This window comes from Haliotis rufescens, unplaced genomic scaffold, assembly GCF_023055435.1.
Source record: "Haliotis rufescens isolate VD_foot unplaced genomic scaffold, xgHalRufe1.0.p SCAF_14, whole genome shotgun sequence".
Classification (NCBI taxonomy): Eukaryota; Metazoa; Mollusca; class Gastropoda; order Lepetellida; family Haliotidae; genus Haliotis; species Haliotis rufescens.
Genome location: NW_025963824.1, coordinates 18,282,708 through 18,309,771, shown reverse-complemented (window position 1 = coordinate 18,309,771; position 27,064 = coordinate 18,282,708). Strand labels below are relative to the sequence as shown.

Below are 27,064 nucleotides of genomic sequence, written 5' to 3'. Positions count from 1 at the left end.
AGGGGAGGGGTAGTGCTAGTATGTAGTGCGGTAGCGGCATGTCTATCAGTGTGGTAATGATGTGTTGTTTGCTGCAGTGGTTCGGAAACATGGTGACGATGAAATGGTGGGATGACCTTTGGCTGAACGAAGGATTTGCCAGCATTCTCATGTTCTTCGCCATGGACAACGCCTACCCAGAATGGAACGTCGTAAGTCCAAGACCTACCCATCAGTTCAGCACCACCTACTTATCGCAATCCCTGAATAGAGTTGGGTAGACTCAACAAATTAAATTGTTCGCCAGTTGTCAAAATATGTTCATATTATTAAGCTATAATTACTTTACTTAGTTTGATATGTTCCTTACTCTGTTACCCCTTTGTTGAAATTGAAATTTTAATAATAATTAGAAGATAAATACTATGTGTGTGTCTATTTCCGGGATTTTATCGAGTATTTGCATCTTGGAAATTCATCTCAAGACCCGAAAGCGTTAGCTCGAGGGGCTCGAATGAAAATTTCCAAGATGCAAATACTTGATAAAATCCCGGAAATAGACACACTCATAGTATTTATCGATATTGTCAACCTATTGTTATATTTAGAAAAAAACATGCGCACTCTTTAACACCTCGTACTTACTCAGTTGTGAGGCGTCAACATCGAACGTTCTGTTGTTGCTATGGTGATTGTGATTTTGGTAATTATTTCATTATAATTTTTTTTAATTAAGATTTAAAATCCCAATAATTCCCATGAATAGAGAAAGTCAAAATATTTGTTATGAATGTTAATTTTGTATTTCAATTTGCAAAAGAACTGTCGCACTCTTTAACTCAGCGAGTTATCACAGTTGTGATGCGTCAACATCGAAAAGTTCTATCGTTGCTATGGTGCACGTGGCTGCTACCACTTGACGAGAGGGGAAGACTTGCGTGACTTCATCCATTAGGAAGAAATTTATTTTCATTAATGCTTTGTTTGATTATTACTTCTATATTTTAATTCTATTTTCAAATTATATTTTCATTATTTCTCAAAAATCCATGAAAACTAGGATTGTATTCCTACACAGTGATTCGGTCGCTTGCTTCAGGGAATGCAAATCATATTTTCACCCTTTGACATTTGGTCATGTGACCGAAATTAGCCAATCACAACACAGAACACACTTTCTATAGGTTTACAATGTCTAACATCCATATAAACATGAGAAATGTGAAGAATACTGGCCTCAGTGACATTTTATACATCATGTCCTGTGACTGGGCAGCGGGCTGATTCAGTTGCGTCAACACGTCCGGCTGCTGGGAAAGGAGCTATCGATACTTACAATGTATATGCATTGAGAAAAGGCTGCAGTCCAATTGATTAAAAAAACATGTTCTGTCATTACTGACTCCAATTGTAACTATAATAAATATATGTATGATGTATATTTAATTCAAAACCATATAACTATAATGTTGCTTCATACAAAGTTGATTCATCAACGAGCATCGTGACCCTTGCAATATTTCCATAAAGACGTGTGTCATTTTGCAAGTATACCATGATTGAATGATGGATCACACGGACGGTAATCGTATACATACTAATAGAGACAGGGGCGCTGGGACCCGTCACGCCGAAGACCCGGGCTCGATTCCCAACATGGGTACAATGTGTGAAGCCCATTCCTGGAGTCCCCCCGCCGTGATATTGCTGGAATATTGCTGAAAGCCGCGTAAAACCATACTCACTCTCTCGCTCGCTCACTATAGATGCAGAACTATCCCAAAGTCACATGCCCGTCCATCTTTCTCGTGAATTATGTAATAGAGAGTGGAACTCACATATTTCCAACCTTTCTGTCGCAGTTTGCCATTCAAGTGGTGGAATACATGTTTCCAGCCATGGTTAAAGATGCTCTTGTGACGTCACATCCGGTGTCGGCGGATATAGAAGATCCAAACGATATTCATCAATCCTTTGACATTATTTCTTACAATAAGGTATGTGCAAGGCCGTACAGGTAAACGTGGTAAACAGTACAAGAGCGATCTCAGCTTTACCCAGTCTGTACAGTGTGATATCAGCATTTCTATATGATATCACATATTCACCATGATGCCAGTTACATAGCGAGATATCCTCTATACCACGTGATATCCGCTTGTTTCAGGGCATGGCTGTATTGAGGATGCTACAAGGTTTCATTGGATGGAAAAGTTTCAAGGAAGGATTACAGGTAACACTGCCACTATAGATGTTATGTTTATATATGCACCTTGAAATAAATTAAGCACCGTCTGACAAAATAAAGAACAGTGATATACCCATTCATAAAACTTCAAGTTTCATGATACTCATTCCTGGCTGTCGATCTCGAGTATAGTCAAGACAATAACTGACTGTGTCGCCCACACACAGTGACATATGAACGTGAAGCATGGTACCCTCGAATTTCAGGAAAAGCATTTTAACATTGACGCAAGTAAGAGAACATTAAGTGGCAATTATCCGATTGTTTAGTTTGCACATGTAACCATGGCACGCATTGATATGCACGACGCATGTATGTCATACAGAGCAGACTCGTTAGTAAACGCCGGCAGACACGTGAAACAAAGCTCGACGTCATTGGTGTATGGCTCGACGTCATTGCAATCTGAGGACGTGGCGACGGATCCACTGGTGCAATAAAGGCAGATACCTGCTGCACGTTACAGATGGGCGAATGCGGGTTTGGAGACACGTAAACACAGCGTTTACCCCCAAGAACATTGTACATCAGTCCCGTGTGGTTGGGGCTTCCGTTTGGTGTAGGGAGGAGTATGTTATGACTGTAAACTTGACATGGTCACAGTACGAGACAATCTCAACGGTAATCGTTACAGTCAGGACATCCTCAATCATGTTGCTGTGCCACAGTTTGACAATCATGCACTTGCCACTCGACCTGTGTTTATGGACAACCATAGACACCATCGTTCTCGTGTCGTGACTGCATTTCTGAAAGGAAACGCTATTGACACTTTGCCTTGGCCCGCTTTGAGTCAAGATTTCAATTCATTGCAATATGTTTGGGACATTCGTGGACGATGCTGCAAGCAATGGATCCACCACTACAACATTTGTCAAGTTTAGAGGCTGCATTGGATTGGGAATCCGTCATCCAGGTATTAAAACGGGAGTTTGGGAATCAGCTCGTTTAGAAGTGGCACCACTGTACACGACCGACCCACACACCACAAGGCCTGCGTGAATAAACAGTCAGTTTATTAGACAGCCACAGAATCGATATATTATCAGTCTACAATAGAATGTTTACAATCAATTATTATAGAAGTTTTACAATCAGTTATATATGTGAAGAACCTTTGATAAACATGATATGGAATGTACGATATGTTTATGTACTACACCACGATACATATTCCAAGGTACACAACACAATACAGCAGTTTACATATGATTGAATATAGAATACCGGCCACACTCTCATACATTACCAGAGCATTCATAGACACATTCTAGTTCAGCCACGTGTTCCATAAGTTAAACAACGTAACAAGGTTGAGAGAATTGGCCGAATCTACATTGGTATTTACAGCTTTAGTACATGGGAATCTCTAAGATATACACACTAGTAGGACATTTGCAATTACCAATTAAGATTGCAAGGATGACAAAGGTTAAAAGCGTATAGTTCAGACTTAACATAGTACAAGACAGTTACATTTCCCACCTGTGTGAATAAACAGTCAGTTTATAAGACAGCCACAAAATGATTTGTGACTGTCTGTCGTCCGTATCTATACCTATTCTAGCAACTACAGATAATCTCATTGACTGATTAAACTGAAGATCAAGTAACTGTTGCTATTGCGAACTTAAGTAGCGCTCTCTAGACAGAATTATATAATTTAGTTTGACCGAGGCATTGATGATAAAGGTATTTATGAGTGAAGTTTAGTAAGAATAATAGCTTACCAGTTGCTAGTATGCCACGAATGTATACGTGGTACGGATGATTTGATGAGGGTTAATAAACAGCTGTAGATACAGATAAAGATATTAACGTCTTATGTGTTTGCCTACCTCCATCTGACCAGCACAGGGAGAGATGCTGGTTCTGTCCGATAATCGAAACCAATACTTGGTTTGTTACAGGTAGAGAGGGTGTACGCATGTGGTGCACGTGCAGGTCATGACGATTAAATTGACTACGCTCCCGAGGACACACGTGTTGCTCATAAGATTATTTAGAGATCGGTGTTACTGAACTCGCCACTTGAACTCGTTGTTAATCCTCACGTCGATTATCTGTACCTTTTCTCCAAATACCGATTGTCATATCTCTCCCACTTTGCGATGTGATCTTTCGGTCACTGTGTTTATCTGCGTGGTCCAGCTGCAGCTGTGGGGAACAACTCATGAGACACTTCCCTCTACAAAATAGTGTCGTCCAATATGTGACGTCGTCAAGTTGCGAGCGCATATTCGAATCTCCAGAAATGATGTCATGATAGAACAAAGTTTTTTAGCTATTCCGTGTTCGTTGCGATTTATCGGTAGCTTTCTTATATCATTGTCATAGATACTATGTAAATATACATATATGGTTGTCATGAGTCATATGTAAAATAAAATAAACATGTATAGTTGTCATGAGTCATATGTAAACATACATATATGGTTGTCATGAGTCATATGTAAATATACATATATAGTTGTCATGAGTCATATGCAAATAAACATATATAGTTCTCCTGAGTCATATGTAAATATATATATATATAGTTGTCATGAGCTGTGTGTAAATATCCATATATAGTTGTCCCGAGTCATATGTAAATATACTTCTATAGTTGTCATGAGTCGTATGTAAATATACATCTATATATGTCATGAGTCATGTGTAGTTTTAGTTATATTGTTGCCACAGCTTTGTTTGTGCTTTGTGTTGCAGCTGTAATTGTGCCTTGTGTTGCAGCTGTACGTCCGCCGATATAAGTTCAAGAACGCTGAGCGGGACGAACTGTGGCAGACATTCACAGAGGTTGGTTGGGCACGGTCGGATTTGTTGTTGTTTCTGTGCAAACCCTGGTTCGGTCAGGGTGGGATGGTAGGGTATCTGTGCAAACCCTGAAGGTAAGGGTGGGATGGTAGGGTATCTGTGCCAACCCTGGACGGTCAGGGTGGGATGGTAGGGTATCTACGCCAACACGGACGGTAAGGGTGGGATGGTAGGGTATCTACGCCAACACTGGACGGCCTGGGTGGGATGGTAGGGTATCTGTGCCAACACGGACGGTCAGGGTGGGATGGTAGGGTATCTGTGCCAACACTGGACGGTCAGGGTGGGATGGTAGGGTATCTGTGCCAACACGGACGGTAAGGGTGGGATGGCAGGGTATCTGTGCAAACCCTGGACGGTCAGGGTGGGATGGTAGGGTATCTGTGCCAACACGGACGGTCAGGGTGGGATGGTAGGGTATCTGTGCAAATCCTGGACGGTCAGGGTGGGATGGTAGGGTATCTGTGCAAACCCTGAAGGTAAGGGTGGGATGGTAGGGTATCTGTGCAAACCCTGGACGGTCAGGGTGGGATGGTAGGGTATCTGTGCCAACACGGACGGTCAGGGTGGGATGGTAGGGTATCTGTGCAAACCCTGGACGGTCAGGGTGGGATGGTAGGGTATCTGTGCCAACACGGACGGTAAGGGTGGGATGGTAGGGTATCTGTGCAAACCCTGGACGGTCAGGGTGGGATGGTAGGGTATCTGTGCAAACCCTGAAGGTAAGGGTGGGATGGTAGGGTATCTGTGCCAACACGGACGGTCAGGGTGGGATGGTAGGGTATCTACGCCAACACGGACGGTAAGGGTGGGATGGTAGGGTATCTACGCCAACACTGGACGGTCAGGGTGGGATGGTAGGGTATCTGTGCCAACACGGACGGTCAGGTTGGGATGGTAGGGTATCTGTGCAAACCCTGGACGGTAAGGGTGGGATGGTAGGGTATCTGTGCCAACACGGACGGTCAGGGTGGGATGGTAGGGTATCTGTGCCAACGCGGACGGTAAGGGTGGGATGGTAGGGTATCTGTGCAAACACTGGACGGTAAGGGTGGGATGGTAGGGTATCTGTGCCAACACGGACGGTAAGGGTGGGATGGTAGGGTATCTGTGCAAACCCTGGACGGTCAGGGTGGGATGGTAGGGTATCTGTGCAAACCCTGGACGGTCAGGGTGGGATGGTAGGGTATCTCTGCAAACCCTGGACGGTCAGGGTGGGATGGTAGGGTATCTGTGCAAACCCTGGACGGTCAGGGTGGGATGGTAGGGTATCTGTGCAAACCCTGAAGGTAAGGGTGGGGTGGTAGGGTATCTGTGCCAACACGGACGGTCAGGGTGGGATGGTAGGGTATCTGTGCAAACCCTGAAGGTAAGGGTGGGATGGTAGGGTATCTGTGCCAACCCTGGACGGTCAGGGTGGGATGGTAGGGTATCTGTGCCAACACGGACGGTAAGGGTGGGATGGTAGGGTATCTGTGCCAACACGGACGGTAAGGGTGGGATGGTAGGGTATCTGTGCCAACACGGACGGTCAGGGTGGGATGGTAGGGTATCTGTGCAAACCCTGAAGGTAAGGATGGGATGATAGGGTATCTGTGCCAACACGGACGGTCAGGGTGGGATGGTAGGGTATCTGTGCCAACACGGACGGTAAGGGTGGGATGGTAGGGTATCTGTGCCAACACGGACGGTAAGGGTGGGATGGTAGGGTATCTGTGCCAACACGGACGGTAAGGGTGGGATGGTAGGGTATCTGTGCAAACCCTGAAGGTAAGGATGGGATGGTAGGGTATCTGTGCCAACACGGACGGTAAGGGTGGGATGGTAGGGTATCTGTGCCAACACGGACGGTAAGGGTGGGATGGTAGGGTATCTGTGCCAACACGGACGGTAAGGGTGGGATGGTAGGGTATCTGTGCAAACCCTGAAGGTAAGGATGGGATGGTAGGGTATCTGTGCCAACACGGACGGTCAGGGTGGGATGGTAGGGTATCTGTGCCAATACGGACGGTAAGGGTGGGATGGAAGGGGTATCTGTGCCAACACGGACGGTAAGGGTGGGATGGTAGGGTATCTGTGCCAACACGGACGGTAAGGGTGGGATGGTAGGGTATCTGTGCAAACCCTGAAGGTAAGGATGGGATGATAGGGTATCTGTGCCAACACGGACGGTAAGGGTGGGATGGTAGGGTATCTGTGCAAACCCTGAAGGTAAGGATGGGATGATAGGGTATCTGTGCCAACACTGAAAGTAAGGGTGGGATGGTAGGGTATCTGTGCCAACACGGACGGTCAGGGTGGGATGGAAGGGGTATGATGTTGTACGACGCGGAGGAAGGAATAGGATATTGGGATGAACGAATAATATCGTTCATTAACCGCAGACTGGAGGATATTTTGTGAGTGCTTCATTCAGTAATGGTTCCAAAACACCGTCAGGATTAGGCCTTGTTGAGGGGAAATTAATGAACACTGGTGAAGGATTAGGCCTTGTTGAGGGGGAAATTAATGAACAGTGGTGAAGGATGGGGCATTGCTGAGGGGGGATTAATGAACAGTGGAGAAGGATGGGGCATTGTTGAGGGGGGATTAATGAACAGTGGAGAAGGATGGGGCATTGTTGAGGGGGGACTAATGAACAGTGGTGAAGGATGGGGCATTGTTGAGGGGGGAATTAATGAACAGTGGACAAGGATGGGGCATTTTTGAGGGGGCTTTAATGAACAGTGGTAAAGGATGGGGCATTAGTGAAGGGCTCATGGTGACTGTCGAACAACGGTGACGGGTGGAGCATTTGGGAAGGGTAATTGATGAATAGTGATGAGGGGTGGGCTGGGGGTATTATTGAAATATACATGGGAATTGAGGAATAGTTGTGGAAGTGAGGATATTATTGAGGGGCGCAATGTAATGGCAGCTGATAAACATAGCTGGTTAATGAATAGTGCAGTGTAACTTATGGGTGTTAACGAATAGGGCAGGTTAACTGATGAAGAGTGGTGTGGGAGGGGTGTTAACGAATAGGGCAGGTTAACTGATGAAGAGTGGTGTGGGAGGGGTGTTAACGAATAGGGCAGGTTAACTGTTGAAGAGTGATGTGGGAGGGGTGTTAACGAATAGTGCAGGTTAACTGGTGAAGAGTGGTGTGGGAGGGTTGTTAACGAATGGGTCAGGTTAACTGATGAAGAGTGGTGTGGGAGGGGTGTAAACGAATAGGGCAGGTTAACTGGTGAAGAGTGGTGTTGGAGGGGTGTTAACGAATAGGTCAGGTTAACTGGTAGAGAGTGGTGTGGGAGGGGTGTTAACGAATAGTGCAGGTTAACTGGTGAAGAGTGGTGTTGGAGGGGTGTTAACGAATAGGGCAGGTTAACTGGTGAAGAGTGGTGTGGGAGGGATGTTAACGAATAGGGCAGGTTAACTGATGAAGAGTGGTGTGGGAGGGGTGTTAACGAATAGTGCAGGTTAACTGGTGAAGAGTGGTTTGGGAGGGGTGTTAACGAATAGGGCAGGTTAACTGGTGAAGAGTGGTGTGGGAGGGGTGTTAACGAATAGTGCAGGTTAACTGGTGAAGAGTGGTGTGGGAGGGGTGTTAACGAATAGGGCATGTTAACTGGTGAAGAGTGGTGTGGGAGGGGTGTTAACGAATAGGGCAGGTTAACTGAAGAAGAGTGGTGTGGGAGGGGTGTTAACGAATAGGGCAGGTGAACTGATGAAGAGTGATGTGGGAGGGGTGTTAACGAATAGGGCAACTTAACTGGTGAAGAGTGGTGTGGGGGGGATGTTAACGAATAGGGCAGGTTAACTGGTGAAGAGTGGTGTGGGAGGGGTGTTAACGAATGGTGCAGGTTAACTGGTGAAGAGTGGTGTGGGAGGGGTGTTAACGAATAGGTCAGGTGTAATGATGAAGAGTGGTGTGGGATTGGTGTTAACGAGTAGGGCAGGTTAACTGGTGAAGAGTGGTGTGGGAGGGGTGTTAACGAATAGGGCAGGTTAACTGGTGAAGAGTGGTGTGGGAGGGGTGTTAACGAGTAGGGCAGGTTAACTGATGAAGAGTGGTGTGGGAGGGGTGTAAACGAATAGTGCAGGTTAGCTGGTTAAAAGTGGTGTGGGAGGGGTGTTAACGAATAGGTTAGGTTAACCGATGAAGAGTGGCGTAGATAGTGTATCATTAAAGGATGCATTGTTATTGATGAAGATTAGTTACAATGTGGCTAGTTTTGGAGGATGCATGATTAATGAACGTTTTGAAGACTGGTGGGGGTTGGGTATTATAGATTGACATTGGTAAACGTGGTTTGTGGGATGTTAATGTGGATTACATATTTCTAGGTTGAGGTATGAATGAAGGACGGGAGGTAACAGGTGAACACTGTTAGGGATGAGGTATGAATGAAGGACACAAGTAATATGTTGTAGGAGCTGTTTGTGGTAAGCACGTGCGGGATTATATCCTTTTAAATCACTGACTTTGTTTCCTGATGATGACAGAACGTATGAATGTGCTGTTAATGTTAGAAGTGAAACAGAGTCGACATGTCTTTATCAGGCTGTCAACAACACGTACATCGTTAAAAAGATCATGGACACATGGACCAGACAGACCGGATATCCGGTTGTAAACGTGCGCACAGTCAACAACACTTTCATCCTGGATCAGGAGAGATTCCTGCTGAACCAGGAGGAGGCGGATCCGTTGGACGACAACCCCTTCGGGTGAGTTACAGTCTGTGTACGCCAGTACACATAGTTACATCACCCCAACAAACAGGTCTTTCTTCGCGCGCAAACCTTATTACACAAACAAAGAAGCCTGAACAATTATTAATACATGCACGTCTTGTGCAGCAGGCGAAAGGTAAACCGGTTTGTTTTCATACATGCACGTGTGCATGTAAAACACTGCCAGGTGAATGTACACATCCAGTGGGTATTACATAGTTCCATCACGTGATACGTGGTCACACTAGTCGGAGACAAAACTAGACATCTCGCAATGTGTTTGGTGGAGCTTACCTACACAGTAGTAACATGGCTTCACCTTGATTTAGTGTAGTTGCTATATCTATGGCCAAATGTTCTTCTGACCCAATATGCTGTGGCTACGATCAACCAGTGTGCAGTGGCCAACTCATCTTCCGAAGCAAGTGAGTTAACTGACTATAAAAGCCCAGTTTCCACCCTTGAGGACTAGGCTGGTATTATGGAGGTACATTTTGGCTGCACTAACGAGTCTTTGCATAGTCCAATCACAATCACGCAACGAAATCGAAATCCGGTTCATAAACTGTGATGCAGTTTTCGGTCGATTGCAATATTTGCAAAGCATGTGCACCGCCATTTTGTTTGAAGCAAATGCAAGTGATACGAGAAGTAGAATCTGATTGGTCCATAGGAGAGGCATAGAAGGGACATAACTGTAATAGCCACTGGTGGGGCGCTACGGTCGAGCCCAGGAATTCCAGCCTAGTTCGGCAAGGGTGGAAACTGGACTTTTAAAGTCACTCAACTTTCTTGCCACGGGAAGATGTGGCCAACTATGCTGAAAGCCCTGGTCCTATTTCCCACATGGGTACATATTGAAGCCTATTTCTGTCCCCATTGTTACACTGATTGGATATTGCTAAAGGCAGCGGAAAACTAAACTCACTCTCCCACTTTCTTTGCAAGTTCCAATTTTTATAGTCCTCCTCGACCATCTATGGCTCTTTCATGCTGCTCTATATGCCAACATGAATCACACCAATCCTCACATAATTAATATATTAGTGGTATATATATATTTCGGATAAATGTATGTTGAGGCAAGTTTATCGCATGAAAACTGTAAAAACAACCGATAGTATCACGGGCACTCTAGTTTTCCAATTAATTACATCAACTGTACGCATCACCATTTCTCAATAAATGCGAATGACAATGTGGTTTCGGGACCTGATTCCTGGAGGGGAGGGAACTCGTAGACTGCCGCTTTTGAATATCAACAGCACCTTCTATGCTTCACATCAGTTCGTGTACAACGTTGAAGGGGCGATGAACAACAATGTAGTAATGTCTTTGTTAGCCTGTGACGATGTGTGACTCTGTGCGGCTGCAGGTACCGGTGGTATATCCCCTTCACATACATCATCCAGTACGACAGAGACGTCCGTAAGGTCTGGCTCAACATGGAGGCAGGTACGTACACCAATACTCAGTCGTCCCAACACAGTTGTGTAGATGAGGTAACCTTAGGCTTGATCGTCATTTGTATTACCACACATAACATGATTTTATTACCGTTCTGGTCTGTCATTTTCGTATATCAAGTTTCCAACTTGATCATAGAAGTGTGTAAGAACATACGTTTTGCCCTCGGGTGGTAGTTCAGTGGGACAACGGAAGATAAAACTCAGAGGTGAAGTCTAAACGACAGCAGCCATGATTATTGTAAATGGGGAATATTGGTCGAATAGATACAAGTAGTGGTAATCACGTGACAGAACGCACACCGAGACCGATTGGCTAATATGTTCCCCTTGCAGACCCGCTGTATCTCATGCACATGCACAGGAAGACAGACGGCGATTCTTTGCCGTTGACGTAGTCGTCGGTGAGTCGGCGGCTATAGTCGACGCCACGACTAGCCGTGCAGTGCGTCCGCTTCTGTCGATGGTCTGGGCCCGTCTCTCTGACTAAACATGTCAGACAGATTTTGTAGATAGATGTATTACATCACGTGGGGCAAGGTCAGTGACCCACGTACATGTACATACGTAACATCAGGCGACGCAGGGAAGCCTGCGTTAATTGACGTTTATAGTTAGCGCTGGGGATCAAGGGTCCTGCCCGAAGGGGGCTTATGTTTAAAGGGGATGCGCTGAATGTTGGCTGTATACAGTAAACAGACAAAGGGGGTAGAATTTCCGTGCACTTTGGGCACATATTGAAATCATTACTAATTTTACATAAATAAAGTATTAAATAAAAGAAATGAAATGGTTTGCACTACAACAGAACTTTCTGGAACTATTAAAGGAAATATGGCGTATCCACGTGTGCGGTTACCATTGGCAGACCATGTACAAGAGTCAGTGCCGTACAACCAGTGCCGTACTGTCAGATAGTGTACACCAGTCAACCAGTGCCGTACTGCCAGACAGTGTACACCAGTCAACCAGTGCCGTACTGTCAGACAATGTACACTAACCAACCAGTGCCTTATTGTCAGACAATATATACCAGTCAACCAGTGCCGTACTGCCAGACAATGTACACCAATCAACTAGTTCCGTACTATCGGATAGTGTACACCAGTCAACCAGTGCCGTACTGTCAGACAATGTACACTAACCAACCAGTGCCTTATTGTCAGACAATATATACCAGTCAACCAGTGCCGTACTGCCAGACAATGTACACCAATCAACTAGTGCCGTACTATCAGACAGTGTACACCAGTCAACCAGTGCCGTACTGTCAGACAATGTACACTAACCAACCAGTGCCTTATTGTCAGACAATATATACCAGTCAACCAGTGCCGTACTGTCAGACAGTGTACACCAACCAACCAGTGCCGTACTATCAGACAATGTACACCAGTCAACCAGTGCCGTACTATCAGACAGTGTAAACCAGTCAACCAGTGCCGTACTATCAGACAGTGTACACCAGTCAACCAGAGCCGTACTGTCAGACAGTGTACACCAGTCAACCAGTGCCGCACTATCAGACAATGTACACCAACCAACCAGTGCCGTACTATCAGACAATGTACACCAGTAAACCAGTGCCGTACTGTCAGACAATGTACACCAGTCAACCAGTGCCGTACTATCAGACAGTGTAAACCAGTCAACTAGTGCCGTACTGTCAGACAATGTACACCAGTAAACCAGTGCCGTACTGTCAGACAATGTACACCAGTCAACAAGTGCCGTACTGTCAGACAGTGTACACCAGTCAACCAGTTCCGTACTATCAGACAGTGTAAACCAGTCAACAAGTTCCGTACTATCAGACAGTGTACACCAGTCAACCAGAGCCGTACTGTCAGACAGTGTACACCAGTCAACCAGTGCCGTACTATCAGATAATGTACACCAACCAACCAGTGCCTTACTGTCAGACAATGTACACCAGTAAACCAGTGCCGTACTGTCAGACAATGTACACCAGTCAACCAGTGCCGTACTATCAGACAGTGTAAACCAGTCAACCAGTGCCGTACTGCCAGACAATGTACACCAGTCAACCAGTGCCGTACTATCAGACAATGTACACCAGTCAACCAGTGCCGTACTGTCAGACAGTGTACACCAACCAACCAGTGCCGTACTATCAGACAATGTACACCAACGAACCAGTGCCTTACTGTCAGACAATGTACACCAGTCAACCAGTGCCGTACTATCAGACAGTGTAAACCAGTCAACCAGTGCCGTACTGTCAGACAATGTACACAAACCAGCCAGTGCCGTACTGTCAGACAGTGTAAACCAGTCAACCAGTGCCGTACTATCAGACAGTGTACACCAACCAACCAGTGCCATACTGCCAGACATTGTACACCAGTCAACCAGTGCCGTACTATCAGACAATGTACACCAGTCAACCAGTGCCGTACTGTCAGACAATGTACACCAGTCAACCAGTGCCGTACTATCAGACAATGTACACCAGTCAACCAGAGCCGTACTGTCAGACAATATATACCAGTCAACCAGTGCCGTACTGTCAGACAATGTACACCAGTCAACTAGTGCCGTACTATCAGACTGTGTAAACGAGTCAACCAGAGCCGTACTGTCAGACAATGTACACCAGTAAACCAGTGCCGTACTATCAGACAATGTACACCAGTCAACCAGAGCCGTACTGTCAGACAATATATACCAGTCAACCAGTGCCGTACTGTCAGACAATGTACACCAGTCAACTAGTGCCGTACTATCAGACTGTGTAAACGAGTCAACCAGAGCCGTACTGTCAGACAATGTACACCAGTCAACCAGTGCCGTACTATCAGACAATGTACACCAGTCAACCAGAGCCGTAATGTCAGACAATATATACCAGTCAACCAGTGCCGTACTGTCAGACAATGTAAACCAGTCAACCAGTGCCGTACTGTCAGACAATATATACCAGTCAACCAGTGCCGTACTGCCAGACAATGTACACCAGTCAACCAGTGCCGTACTATCAGACAATGTACACCAGTCAACCAGTGCCGTACTGTCAGACAGTGTACACCAACCAACCAGTGCCGTACTATCAGACAATGTACACCAACGAACCAGTGCCTTACTGTCAGACAATGTACACCAGTCAACCAGTGCCGTACAACAGTCTTCTGAAATGGAGAAATCGTGTACGTTTTTGAAACCGCTTTCGATATCACGTCTCCAAGAAAAAACTTTTTGGTCATGTCAAACATTGCATCAATTTGTTTGTTTCTTGTTTAACGTCGCACTCAGCAACATTCCAGCTATATGACGGCGATCTGTAAATAATCGAATCTGGACCAGACAATCCAGTTAAACCAAAATCCTGCAAACTAACATACTATACTATACAGAACAGAACAGAAGAGTACCGTTATTGTTTCAGCCACAATTAACCGGACAGAAGGTTGGCTGCTGGGCAACGTGGACTACATGGGATTCTTTCGCGTCAACTACGAGAAGGACATGTGGATGCGACTAGGAGGCCAGCTGCTGTACAACCACACCGTGAGTCCCAGCAGGTCTATAGCCCCATCTCGCCCACATCACAACCCCGTCACGCCCACATCACAACCCCATCTCGCCCACATCACAACCTCGTCACGCCGACATCACAACCTCTTCACGACCACATCACAACCCCATCTCGCCCACATGACAACCCCATCTCGCCCACATCAAAACCTCGTCACGACCACTCACAACCCCATTTCGCCCACAACACAACTCCGTCACGCCCACTCACAACCCCGTCACGACCACTCACAACCCCGTCACGCCCACATCACAACCCCATCTCGCCCACATCACAACTCCGTCAGGCCCACTCACAACCCCATCACGCCCACTCACAAACCCGTCACGACGACGCAACACCCTGTCACTCCCATTCACTACCCCGACACGCCCACTCACAACCCCGACGCGCCCAATCACAACCCCGTCACGCCCGCATCACAACCCAATCTCGCCCACATCATACCCTCGCCACGACCACTCACAACGCCGTCATGCCCACACCACAACCCTAACTCGCCCACATGAAAACCCCGTCAAGCCCACTCACAACCCTGTCACTCCCACTCACAACCCCGACACGCCCACTCAAAACACCGCCACGACCACGCTCAACCCTGTCATTCCCACACACAACCCCATCACGCCCACCCACAACCTCCAGATATCCGTGTAACATGTTGCATAAAACTCGGTTTTCCTTCTAATTCAGTATGTTCCTATGTTGGTGCAGGTGTTCCCCGAGGCCAACAGAGCGGGTTTGATAGGAGACGCCTTCGCCCTTGCCAGGTACGTTTCCCCACACCGCCTGGACACCTTAGTTACTGTAGCAACCACGTGCATGTCAGCAGTTGGAACAAGGCGCCACTGTGTGGAAGGGCGGTATTTCATTACCCGTAATGACCTGGATGCGTCATCTGTAGATCGACGTGTTTGTGGAGTGAGTCAAGGGTTGAATCAGTTGGACAACATACCCCCATGTCGTTAAAGCACAGGCACTTATACCTAATGTTCAACATAGTTATGGCAGCGCTAGGAAGCGCTTGGTTGTTGAAGACCTTTTCTTAACTGGATCATGGTTGATATACATAGTGAGAGGTGTACCTGACTGTGCTGTGTATATTTACATAGAGAGGTGTACCTGACTGTGAGGTGTATATTGACATAGAGAGGGGTACCTGACTCTGAGGTGTATATTGACATAGAAAGGTGTACCTGACCTTCTGGTGTATATTTACACAGAGTGGTGTACCTGACTGTGTGGTGTATATTTACAAAGAGTGGTGTACCTGACTGTGTGGTGTATATTTACACAGAGTGGTGTACCTGACTGTGTGGTGTATATTTACATAGAGTGGTGTACCTGACTGTGTGGTGTATATTAAAATCGAGAGGTGTACCTGACTGTGTGGTGTATATTGACATAGAGAGGTGTACCTGACTGTGAGGTGTATATTGACATAGACTGGTGTACCTCACTGTTTGGTGTATATTTACATAGAGAGGTGTACCTGACTGTGTGGTGTATATTCACACAGAGTGGTGTACCTCACTGTGTGGTGTATATTGACATAGAGAGGTGTACCTGACTGTGTGGTGTATATTTACACAGAGTGGTGTACCTGACTGTGTGGTGTATATTTACACAGAGTGGTGTACCTCACTGTGTCGTGTATATTGACATAGAGAGGTGCTTCTGACTGTGTGGTGTATATTTACACAGAGTTGTGTACCTGACTATGTGGTGTATATTGACATAGAGATGTGTACCTGACTGTGTGGTGTATATTTACACAGAGTGGTGGACATGACTGTGAGGTGTATATTTACATAGAGATGTGTACCTGACTTTGTGGTGTATATGGACATAGAGATGTGTACCTGACTGTGTGGTGTATATTTACATAGAGATGTGTACCTGACTGTGTGGTGTATATTGACATAGAGAGATGTACCTGACTGTGCGGTGTATATTTACACAGAGTGGTGGACATGACTGTGAGGCGTATATTTACATAGAGAGGTGTACCTGACTGTTTAATGTATATTTACATAGAGAGGTGTACCTGACTGTGTGGTGTATATTTACACAGGCTGGTGTACCTGACTGTGTGGTGTATATTTACAAAGAGATGTGTTCCTGACTGTCAGGTTCATATTTACATAGAGAGTTGTACCTGTCTGTAAGGTGTATATTTACAGAGAGAGGTGTACCTGACTCTGTGATATATATTTACACAGAGTGGTGTACCTGACTGTGAGGTGTATATTTACAAAGAGGTGTGTTCCTGACTGTGAAGTGTATATTTGCACAGAGTTGCGTACCTGACTGTGAGGTGTATATTTTCTAAGAGAAGTGTCCCTGACTGTGAGGTGTATATTTGCACAGAGTGGTGTACCTGACTGTGTGGTGTATATTTACATAGAGAGGCGTACCTGACTGTGAGGTGTATATTTACATAGAGAGGTGTACTTGACTATGAGGTGTATATTTACATAGAGAGGTGTACCTGACTGTGTTGAATATATTTACACAGATTGGTGTACCTGACTGTGTGGTGTATATTTACAAAAAGATGTGTTCCTGACTGTCAGGTTCATATTTACATAGAGACTTGTACCTGTCTGTGAGGTGTATATTTACAGAGAGAGGTGTACCTGACTCTGTGATATATATTTACACAGAGTGGTGTACCTGACTGTGAGGTGTATATTTACAAAGAGGTGTGTTCCTGACTGTGAAGTGTATATTTGCACAGAGTTGCGTACCTGACTGTGAGGTGTATATTTTCTAAGAGAAGTGTCCCTGACTGTGAGGTGTATATTTGCACAGAGTGGTGTACCTGACTGTGTGGTGTATATTTACATAGAGAGGCGTACCTGACTGTGAGGTGTATATTTACATAGAGAGGTGTACTTGACTATGAGGTGTATATTTACATAGAGAGGTGTACCTGACTGTGTTGAGTATATTTACACAGATTGGTGTACCTGACTGTGTGGTGTATATTGACATAGAGAGGTGTACCTGACTGTGTGGTGTATATTGACATAGAGAGGTGTACCTGACTGTGTGGTGTATATTTACACAGAGTGGTGTACCTGACTGTGAGGTGTATATTCACAAAGAGATGTGTTCCTGTCTGTGAGTAGTATATTGACATAGAGAGGTGAACCTGACTGTGTGGTGTATATTTACACAGAGTGATGTACCCGACTGTGTGGTGTATATTCACATAGAGTGGTGTACCTGGCTGTGTGGTGTATATTTACACAGAGTGGTGTACCTGACTGTGACGTGTATATTCACAAAGAGATGTGTTCCTGTCTGTGAGGTGTATATTTACATAGAGAGGTGTACCTGACTGTGTGGTGTATATTTACACAGAGTGGTGTACCCGACTGTGTGGTGTATATTAACATATAGAGGTGTACCAGACTGTGTGGTGTATATTTACATAGAGAGGCATACCTGACTGTGAGGTGAATATTTACATAGAGAGGTGTACCTGACTGTGTGGTGTATATTGACATAGAGAGGTGTACCTGACTGTGTGGTGTATATTTACATAGAGAGGTGTTCCGGACTGTAAGGTGTATATTTACATAGAGAATAGTGCCTGACTGAGAGGTGAATATTTACACAGAGATGTGTTCCTGATTGTGAGGTGTATATTTACAAAGAGATGTGTTCCTGACTGTGAGGTGTATATTCACAAAGAGATGTGTAACTGACTGTGAGGTGTATATTTACATAGAGAGGTGTACCTGACTGTGAGGTGTATATTTACATAGAGAGGTGTACCTGACTGTGAGGTGTATATTTACACAGAGTGGTGTAACTGACTAAGACGAGTATATTGACATACTGAGGTGTAGGTGACAGTGAGGCGTATATTTACACAGAGAGGTGTACCTGACTGTGAGGTGTATATTAACATAGAGAGGTGTACCTGACTAAGACGAGTATATTGACATAGAGAGGTGTGCCTGACTAAGACGAGTACATTGACATAGAGAGGTGTACCTGACGGTGAGGTGTATATTTACAAAGAGAGGTGTTCCTGACTGTGAGGTGTATATTCACAAAGAGAGTTGTACCTGACTGTGACGAGTATATTGACATAGAGAGGTGTACCTGACTGTGTGGAGTATATTAACATAGAATGATGTACCTGACTGTGACGTGTATATTTACATAGAGAGGTGTTCCTGACTGTGTGGTGTATATTGACATAGAGAGGTGTACCTGACTGTGACGAGTATATTTACATAGAGAGGTGTTCCTGACTGTGTGGTGTATATTTACATAGAGAGGTGTACATAACTGTGACGTGTATATTTACAAAGAGATGTGTTCCTGACTGTGAAGTGTATATTTGCACAGAGTGGCGTACCTGACTGTGAGGTGTATATTTACAAAGAGAGGTGTTCCTGTCTGTGAGGTGTATATTTGCACAGAGTGGTGTACCTGACTGTGTGGTGTATATTTACATAGAGAGGTGTACCTGACTGTGAGGTGTATATTTACATAGAGAGGTGTACTTGACTATGAGGTGTATATTTACATAGAGAGGTGTACCTGACTGTGTTGAGTATATTTACACAGATTGGTGTACCTGACTGTGTGGTGTATACTGACATAGAGAGGTGTACCTGACTGTGAGATGTATATTTACATAGAGAGGTGTACCTGACTGTGAGGTGTATATTGACATAGAGAGGTGTACCTGACGGTGAGGTGTATATTTACATAGAGAGGTGTACCTGACTGTGACGTGTATATTAACATAGAGAGGTGTACCTGACTGTGATCTGTATATTTACATAGAGATGTGTACCTGACTATGAGGTGTATATTTACAAAGAGAGGTGTTCCTGACTGTGAGGTGTATATTCACAAAGAGAGTTGTACCTGACTGTGACGAGTATATTAACATAGAGAGGTGTTCCTGACTGTGTGGTGTATATTAACATAGAGAGGTGTACTTGACTATGAGGTGTATATTTACATAGAGGGTGTACCTGACTGTGTGGTGTATATTAACAAAGAGAGATGTACCTGACTGTGAGGTGTATATTTACATAGAGAGGTGTTCCTGACTGTGTGGTGTATATTAACAAAGAGAGATGTACCTGACTGTGACGAGTATATTAACATAGAGAGGTGTTCCTGACTGTGTGGTGTATATTAACATAGAGAGGTGTACTTGACTATGAGGTGTATATTTACATAGAGGGTGTACCTGACTGTGTTGAGTATATTTACACAGATTGGTGTACCTGACTGTGTGGTGTATACTGACATAGAGAGGTGTACCTGACTGTGAGGTGTATATTTACATAGAGAGGTGTACCTGACTGTGAGGTGTATATTTACATAGAGAGGTGTACCTGACTGTGTGGTGTATATTGACATAGAGAGGTGTACCTGACTGTGTGTTGTATATTTACACAGAGTGGTGTACCTGAATGTGAGGTGTATATTCACAAAGAAATGTGTTCCTGTTTGTGAGGTGTATATTTACATAGAGAGGTGTACCTGACTCTGTGGTGTACATTTACACAGAGTGGTGTACCTGAATGTGTGGTGTATATTGACATAGAGAGGTGTACCTGACTGTGTGGTGTATATTTAGACAGAGTGGTGTACCTGACTGTGAGGTGTATATTCACAAAGAGATGTGTTCCTGTCTGTTAGGTGTATATTTACATAGAGAGGTGTACCTGACTGTGTGGTGTATATTGACATAGAGAGGTGTACCTGACTGTGTGGTGTATATTTACACAGAGTGGTGTACCTGAATGTGAGGTGTATATTCACAAAGAGATGTGTTCCTGTCTGTGAGGTGTATATTTACATAGAGAGGTGTACCTGACTCTGTGGTGTACATTTACACAGAGTGGTGTACCTGAATGTGTGGTGTATATTGACATAGAGAGGTGTACCTGACTGTGTGCGTGGTGTACCTGACTAAGACGAGTATATTGACATAGTGAGGTGTTCGTGACTGTGAGGTGTATATTTACATAGAGAGGTGTACCTGACTGTGAGGCGTATATTAACATAGATAGGTGTACCTGACTAAGACGAGTATATTGACATAGAGAGGTGTGCCTGACTAAGACGAGTACATTGACATAGAGAGACGTACCTGACGGTGAGGTGTATATTGTCATAGACAGGTGTACCTGACGGTGAGGTGTATATTTACATAGAGAGGTGTACCTGACAGTGACGTGTATATTAACATAGAGAGGTGTACCTGACTGTGATCTGTATATTTACATAGAGATGTGTACCTGACTATGAGGTGTATATTTACAAAGAGAGGTGTTCCTGACTGTGAGGTGTATATTCACAAAGAGAGGTGTACCTGACTGTGTGGTGTATATTTACATAGAGAGGTGTACCAGACTGTGACGTGTATATTTACATAGAGAGGTGTTCCTGACTGTGACAAGTATATTGACATAGAGAGGTGTATCTGACTGTGACGTGTATATTTACTTAGAGAGGTGTTCCTGACTGTGTGGAGTATACTGATATAGAGAGGTGTACCTGACTGTGAGGTGTATATTGACATAGAGAGGTGTATCTGACTGTGACAAGTATTTTGACATAGAGAGGTGTTCCTGACTGTGACGTGCATATTTACTTGGAGAGGTATTCCTGACTGTGTGGAGTATATTGACATAGAGAGGTGTATCTGACTGTGACAAGTATATTGACATAGAGAGGTGTTCCTGACTGTGACGTGTATATTGACATAGAGAGGTGTACATAACTGTGACGTGTATATTTACAAAGAGATGTGTTCCTGACTGTGAAGTGTATATTTGCACAGAGTGGCGTACCTGACTGTGAGGTGTATATTTACAAAGAGAGGTGTTCCTGTCTGTGAGGTGTATATTTGCACAGAGTGGTGTACCTGACTGTGTGGTGTATATTTACATAGAGAGGTGTACCTGACTGTGAGGTGTATATTTACATAGAGAGGTGTACTTGACTATGAGGTGTATATTTACATAGAGAGGTGTACCTGACTGTGTTGAGTATATTTACACAGATTGGTGTACCTGACTGTGTGGTGTATACTGACATAGAGAGGTGTACCTGACTGTGAGATGTATATTTACATAGAGAGGTGTACCTGACTGTGAGGTGTATATTGACATAGAGAGGTGTACCTGACGGTGAGGTGTATATTTACATAGAGAGGTGTACCTGACTGTGACGTGTATATTAACATAGAGAGGTGTACCTGACTGTGATCTGTATATTTACATAGATATGTGTACCTGACTATGAGGTGTATATTTACAAAGAGAGGTGTTCCTGACTGTGAGGTGTATATTCACAAAGAGAGTTGTACCTGACTGTGACGAGTATATTAACATAGAGAGGTGTTCCTGACTGTGTGGTGTATATTAACATAGAGAGGTGTACTTGACTATGAGGTGTATATTTACATAGAGGGTGTACCTGACTGTGTGGTGTATATTAACAAAGAGAGATGTACCTGACTGTGAGGTGTATATTTACATAGAGAGGTGTTCCTGACTGTGTGGTGTATATTAACAAAGAGAGATGTACCTGACTGTGACGAGTATATTAACATAGAGAGGTGTTCCTGACTGTGTGGTGTATATTAACATAGAGAGGTGTACTTGACTATGAGGTGTATATTTACATAGAGGGTGTACCTGACTGTGTTGAGTATATTTACACAGATTGGTGTACCTGACTGTGTGGTGTATACTGACATAGAGAGGTGTACCTGACTGTGAGGTGTATATTTACATAGAGAGGTGTACCTGACTGTGAGGTGTATATTTACATAGAGAGGTGTACCTGACTGTGTGGTGTATATTGACATAGAGAGGTGTACCTGACTGTGTGTTGTATATTTACACAGAGTGGTGTACCTGAATGTGAGGTGTATATTCACAAAGAAATGTGTTCCTGTTTGTGAGGTGTATATTTACATAGAGAGGTGTACCTGACTCTGTGGTGTACATTTACACAGAGTGGTGTACCTGAATGTGTGGTGTATATTGACATAGAGAGGTGTACCTGACTGTGTGGTGTATATTTAGACAGAGTGGTGTACCTGACTGTGAGGTGTATATTCACAAAGAGATGTGTTCCTGTCTGTTAGGTGTATATTTACATAGAGAGGTGTACCTGACTGTGTGGTGTATATTGACATAGAGAGGTGTACCTGACTGTGTGGTGTATATTTACACAGAGTGGTGTACCTGAATGTGAGGTGTATATTCACAAAGAGATGTGTTCCTGTCTGTGAGGTGTATATTTACATAGAGAGGTGTACCTGACTCTGTGGTGTACATTTACACAGAGTGGTGTACCTGAATGTGTGGTGTATATTGACATAGAGAGGTGTACCTGACTGTGTGCGTGGTGTACCTGACTAAGACGAGTATATTGACATAGTGAGGTGTTCGTGACTGTGAGGTGTATATTTACATAGAGAGGTGTACCTGACTGTGAGGCGTATATTAACATAGATAGGTGTACCTGACTAAGACGAGTATATTGACATAGAGAGGTGTGCCTGACTAAGACGAGTACATTGACATAGAGAGACGTACCTGACGGTGAGGTGTATATTGTCATAGACAGGTGTACCTGACGGTGAGGTGTATATTTACATAGAGAGGTGTACCTGACAGTGACGTGTATATTAACATAGAGAGGTGTACCTGACTGTGATCTGTATATTTACATAGAGATGTGTACCTGACTATGAGGTGTATATTTACAAAGAGAGGTGTTCCTGACTGTGAGGTGTATATTCACAAAGAGAGGTGTACCTGACTGTGTGGTGTATATTTACATAGAGAGGTGTACCAGACTGTGACGTGTATATTTACATAGAGAGGTGTTCCTGACTGTGACAAGTATATTGACATAGAGAGGTGTATCTGACTGTGACGTGTATATTTACTTAGAGAGGTGTTCCTGACTGTGTGGAGTATACTGATATAGAGAGGTGTACCTGACTGTGAGGTGTATATTGACATAGAGAGGTGTATCTGACTGTGACAAGTATTTTGACATAGAGAGGTGTTCCTGACTGTGACGTGCATATTTACTTGGAGAGGTATTCCTGACTGTGTGGAGTATATTGACATAGAGAGGTGTATCTGACTGTGACAAGTATATTGACATAGAGAGGTGTTCCTGACTGTGACGTGTATATTGACATAGAGAGGTGTACCTGACTGTGACGAGTATATTGACATAGAGAGGTGTTCCTCACTGTGTGGAGTATATTAACATAGAGTGATGTACCTGACTGTGAGGTGTATATTGACATAGAGAGGTGTACCTTACTGTGACGTGTATATTTACTTAGAGAGGTGTTCCTGACTGTGTGGAGTATATTGACATAGAGAGGTGTACCTTACTGTGACGTGTATATTAACTGAGAGAGGTGTTCCTGACTGTGTGGAGTATATTGACATAGAGAGGCGTATCTGACTGTGACGAGTATATTGACTTAGAGAGGTGTTTCTGACTGTGACGAGTATATTGACATAGAGTGGTGTACCTGACTGTGACAAGTATATTGACATAGAGATGTGTACCTGACTGTGACAAGTATATTGACATAGAGAGGTGTATCTGACTGTGACGTGTATATTTACTTAGAGAGGTGTTCCTGACTGTGTGGAGTATATTGACATAGATAGGTGCTCCTGACTGGGACGTGTATATTGACATAGAGAGGTGTACCTTACTGTGACGAGTATATTGACATAGAGAGGTGTACCTGACTGTGACAAGTATATTGACAAAGAGAGGTGTATCTGACTGTGACGTGTATATTTACTTAGAGAGGTGTTCCTGACTGTGTGGAGTATACTGACATAGAGAGGTGTACCTGACTGTGAGGTGTATATTGACATAGAGAGGTTTTTCTGACTGTGACGTGTATATTGACATGGAGAGGTGTACCTGGCTGTGACGTGTATCTTGATATAGAGCGATATACCTTGGTGTGACGTATATCTTGACATAGAGAGGTATACCTTGATGTTGCGTGTATATTGACATAGAGAGGTATAGCTGGCTGTAACGTGTATATTGACATAGAGAGGTATACCTTGGTGTGGCGTGTATATTGACATAGAGAGGTGTACCTTGGTGTAACGTGTATATTGACATAGGGAGATGTCCCTTGCTGTGACGTGTATATTGATATAGAGAGGTGTATACTGTATCACTGCAGAGCCAACCTGCTGGACTACGATATAGCTCTCAACCTCACCCGTTACCTCAAGAGCGAACTCAGTTACGTTCCCTGGCAGGCGTTTGTGGACTCCATTGAGGTCCTGCGAGGCATGATAGCGACCAAGGAAGCGTATGTATACCTGCAGGTGAGTGACCCTACACTGATGCGGGTACGCAAAGGCAGTCTTTTTTGTATTGGTCAAATTAACGTATCTTCCAAATCTCTGATTCAAGGCGTGAGTGTTATGTACGTAAACTTGCTTACACTGATGCTGCGTCCTGTGTACACCTGTATCCATCTGTTGTGCAGCAATATCTGCGGGATCTCGTCGCCCCTGTGTACAACACGGCTACCTACGTCAAGGGAACACTGCCGGACAAGTGAGTCATTTTCTATTCCAATTTCGCCCCGTGGATTTCCGTTTGGTCGCGTGAACAGTGGCAGATTTTTGTTGAGGAGAATACTCAAGGCCTCTCAATTCCTTCTAAAAACACTTACTGCACCAGTCATTTCACAAGAATGAAGACTTATGCGGACAATGCCCAAATGAAAAATATCCTCCACAATATTTAAGGATTTTTCAAAACACCGTTTTGTGTAACGTATTTGAAACATAAACACACCTCTTATCAATCATAATAGTTTATAATGTTAGTCTCCCACGTGTGGTTCATGCAGAATGAATATTGTGGAACACATAACACACATGGTATAAGATTCTGAGCCATACAGATTATACAAATGTTCATACTACGAGCAACAGTTAAGTTGCTAGTATGAATTTGCACGCGTTTAATTATGCGCAGCGCCCAACAGGTGCTATCATTTTCAGGCAATATGGTTCTGAACCAAAAAATACGCTAATTTGCACGAATACATCAACTGAGCTGAGTGAATATCGACTGAAAAAATGCATACTTCAAACGCGCCTTTCCTGAAATACACTCAGGAATATGAACTGAGGCATTTGGTGTGTATGTGATGTCTTCTAACCCCACTCGACCTCTGATGACGTCATATTGATAATTTATGCAGTGCTGTATTTTCTTCTGTGACGTGGTCACGTGTTGCAGGTACCTCCACCGCATCATTCTTGGCATGGCGTGTGACGTGGGCGTGGAGAACGCTGTCAGTTATGCCAAGTCTACATTCAATGCCTGGAAGAAGTACAACACCATGTGAGTTCACGCATATTGTTACACAGTGATTTCCATATTCGTGATTCCCAGAAGTTAATGTGTACAGTAAATGACCACACAAGATCAATGAATAGTCAATACATGTTACTGAAACACACAGGCAATGCAATGAGTCAACAAAACGGCAGCAACAATAAATAACAGACGTAAGTGCACTCATGAATGTCCAGAATATTGTCACTGTCAATGTTTACAGACAGGCCTGTCTCCGTTCTTGAATCCAGAATAGAGTTGGAATTTGGCAGGAACTAGGTATTTTCAGATAGATAAGCAATCCGCACTTATCAAGACACATCTCAGGTCGAAAAAAGGCCTCGGAGGTGTTGTTGCCTAGGTTGTGTTTGTCACCTACTATGTCCAATGTCTGTTGACCAGGTGTGATGTGTTATTTGTTCTCTGTGTCGCTGCATTAAGGCGGCGTGTGTTGTCTGTTGGTGTCTGTTGTTCATTCGGATTTTGTTGTGCCCAGCCTCGCTTCCGACGTGTCCGTACTCATCTACTCCGTTGGGATCCGTGAGGGCGGGACGGACGAGTGGGACTTCGTGTGGGAGAAGGCTCAGTCCACGTCAGTGGCGTCAGAGAAGGAGATGATGATGGAGGCCCTGGCACAGACACAGAAACCATGGCTGCTCTGGAGGTGCGTTACTAGGGTGTGAGTGAATGTAAATGACCGCCGCAGTCAGCAGTATTCTAGCTATATCAAATTGGCTTGTAAGTAATGGATTGATGCAATGAGCAACGTCCCACGTACGCAAGTACGAAATTAGCCAAGTAATCAATAGTCCAGCCATAGTGGTGTATGCTAGGATTCAGTTTAATTTCCTCTGGTCGTGTTGT

General features: G+C 44.3%; 1 protein-coding gene across 1 annotated transcript in view; it reads left to right on the top strand.

Moving 5' to 3' along the window:
* The window catches only part of LOC124127649 (glutamyl aminopeptidase-like), a 202,970-nt gene that overhangs the window by 170,447 nt on the left and 5,459 nt on the right, over positions 1–27,064 (top strand). The window contains exons 6-17 of the mRNA XM_048395096.1: positions 78–191; positions 1,842–1,976; positions 2,147–2,212; positions 4,961–5,026; positions 9,591–9,757; positions 11,139–11,218; positions 14,636–14,757; positions 15,500–15,555; positions 25,026–25,173; positions 25,338–25,408; positions 26,102–26,206; positions 26,697–26,864. Of these exons, the coding sequence (XP_048251053.1) occupies positions 78–191; positions 1,842–1,976; positions 2,147–2,212; positions 4,961–5,026; positions 9,591–9,757; positions 11,139–11,218; positions 14,636–14,757; positions 15,500–15,555; positions 25,026–25,173; positions 25,338–25,408; positions 26,102–26,206; positions 26,697–26,864 (1,298 nt within the window). The remainder of the gene's footprint in view (positions 1–77; positions 192–1,841; positions 1,977–2,146; positions 2,213–4,960; positions 5,027–9,590; positions 9,758–11,138; positions 11,219–14,635; positions 14,758–15,499; positions 15,556–25,025; positions 25,174–25,337; positions 25,409–26,101; positions 26,207–26,696; positions 26,865–27,064) is intronic.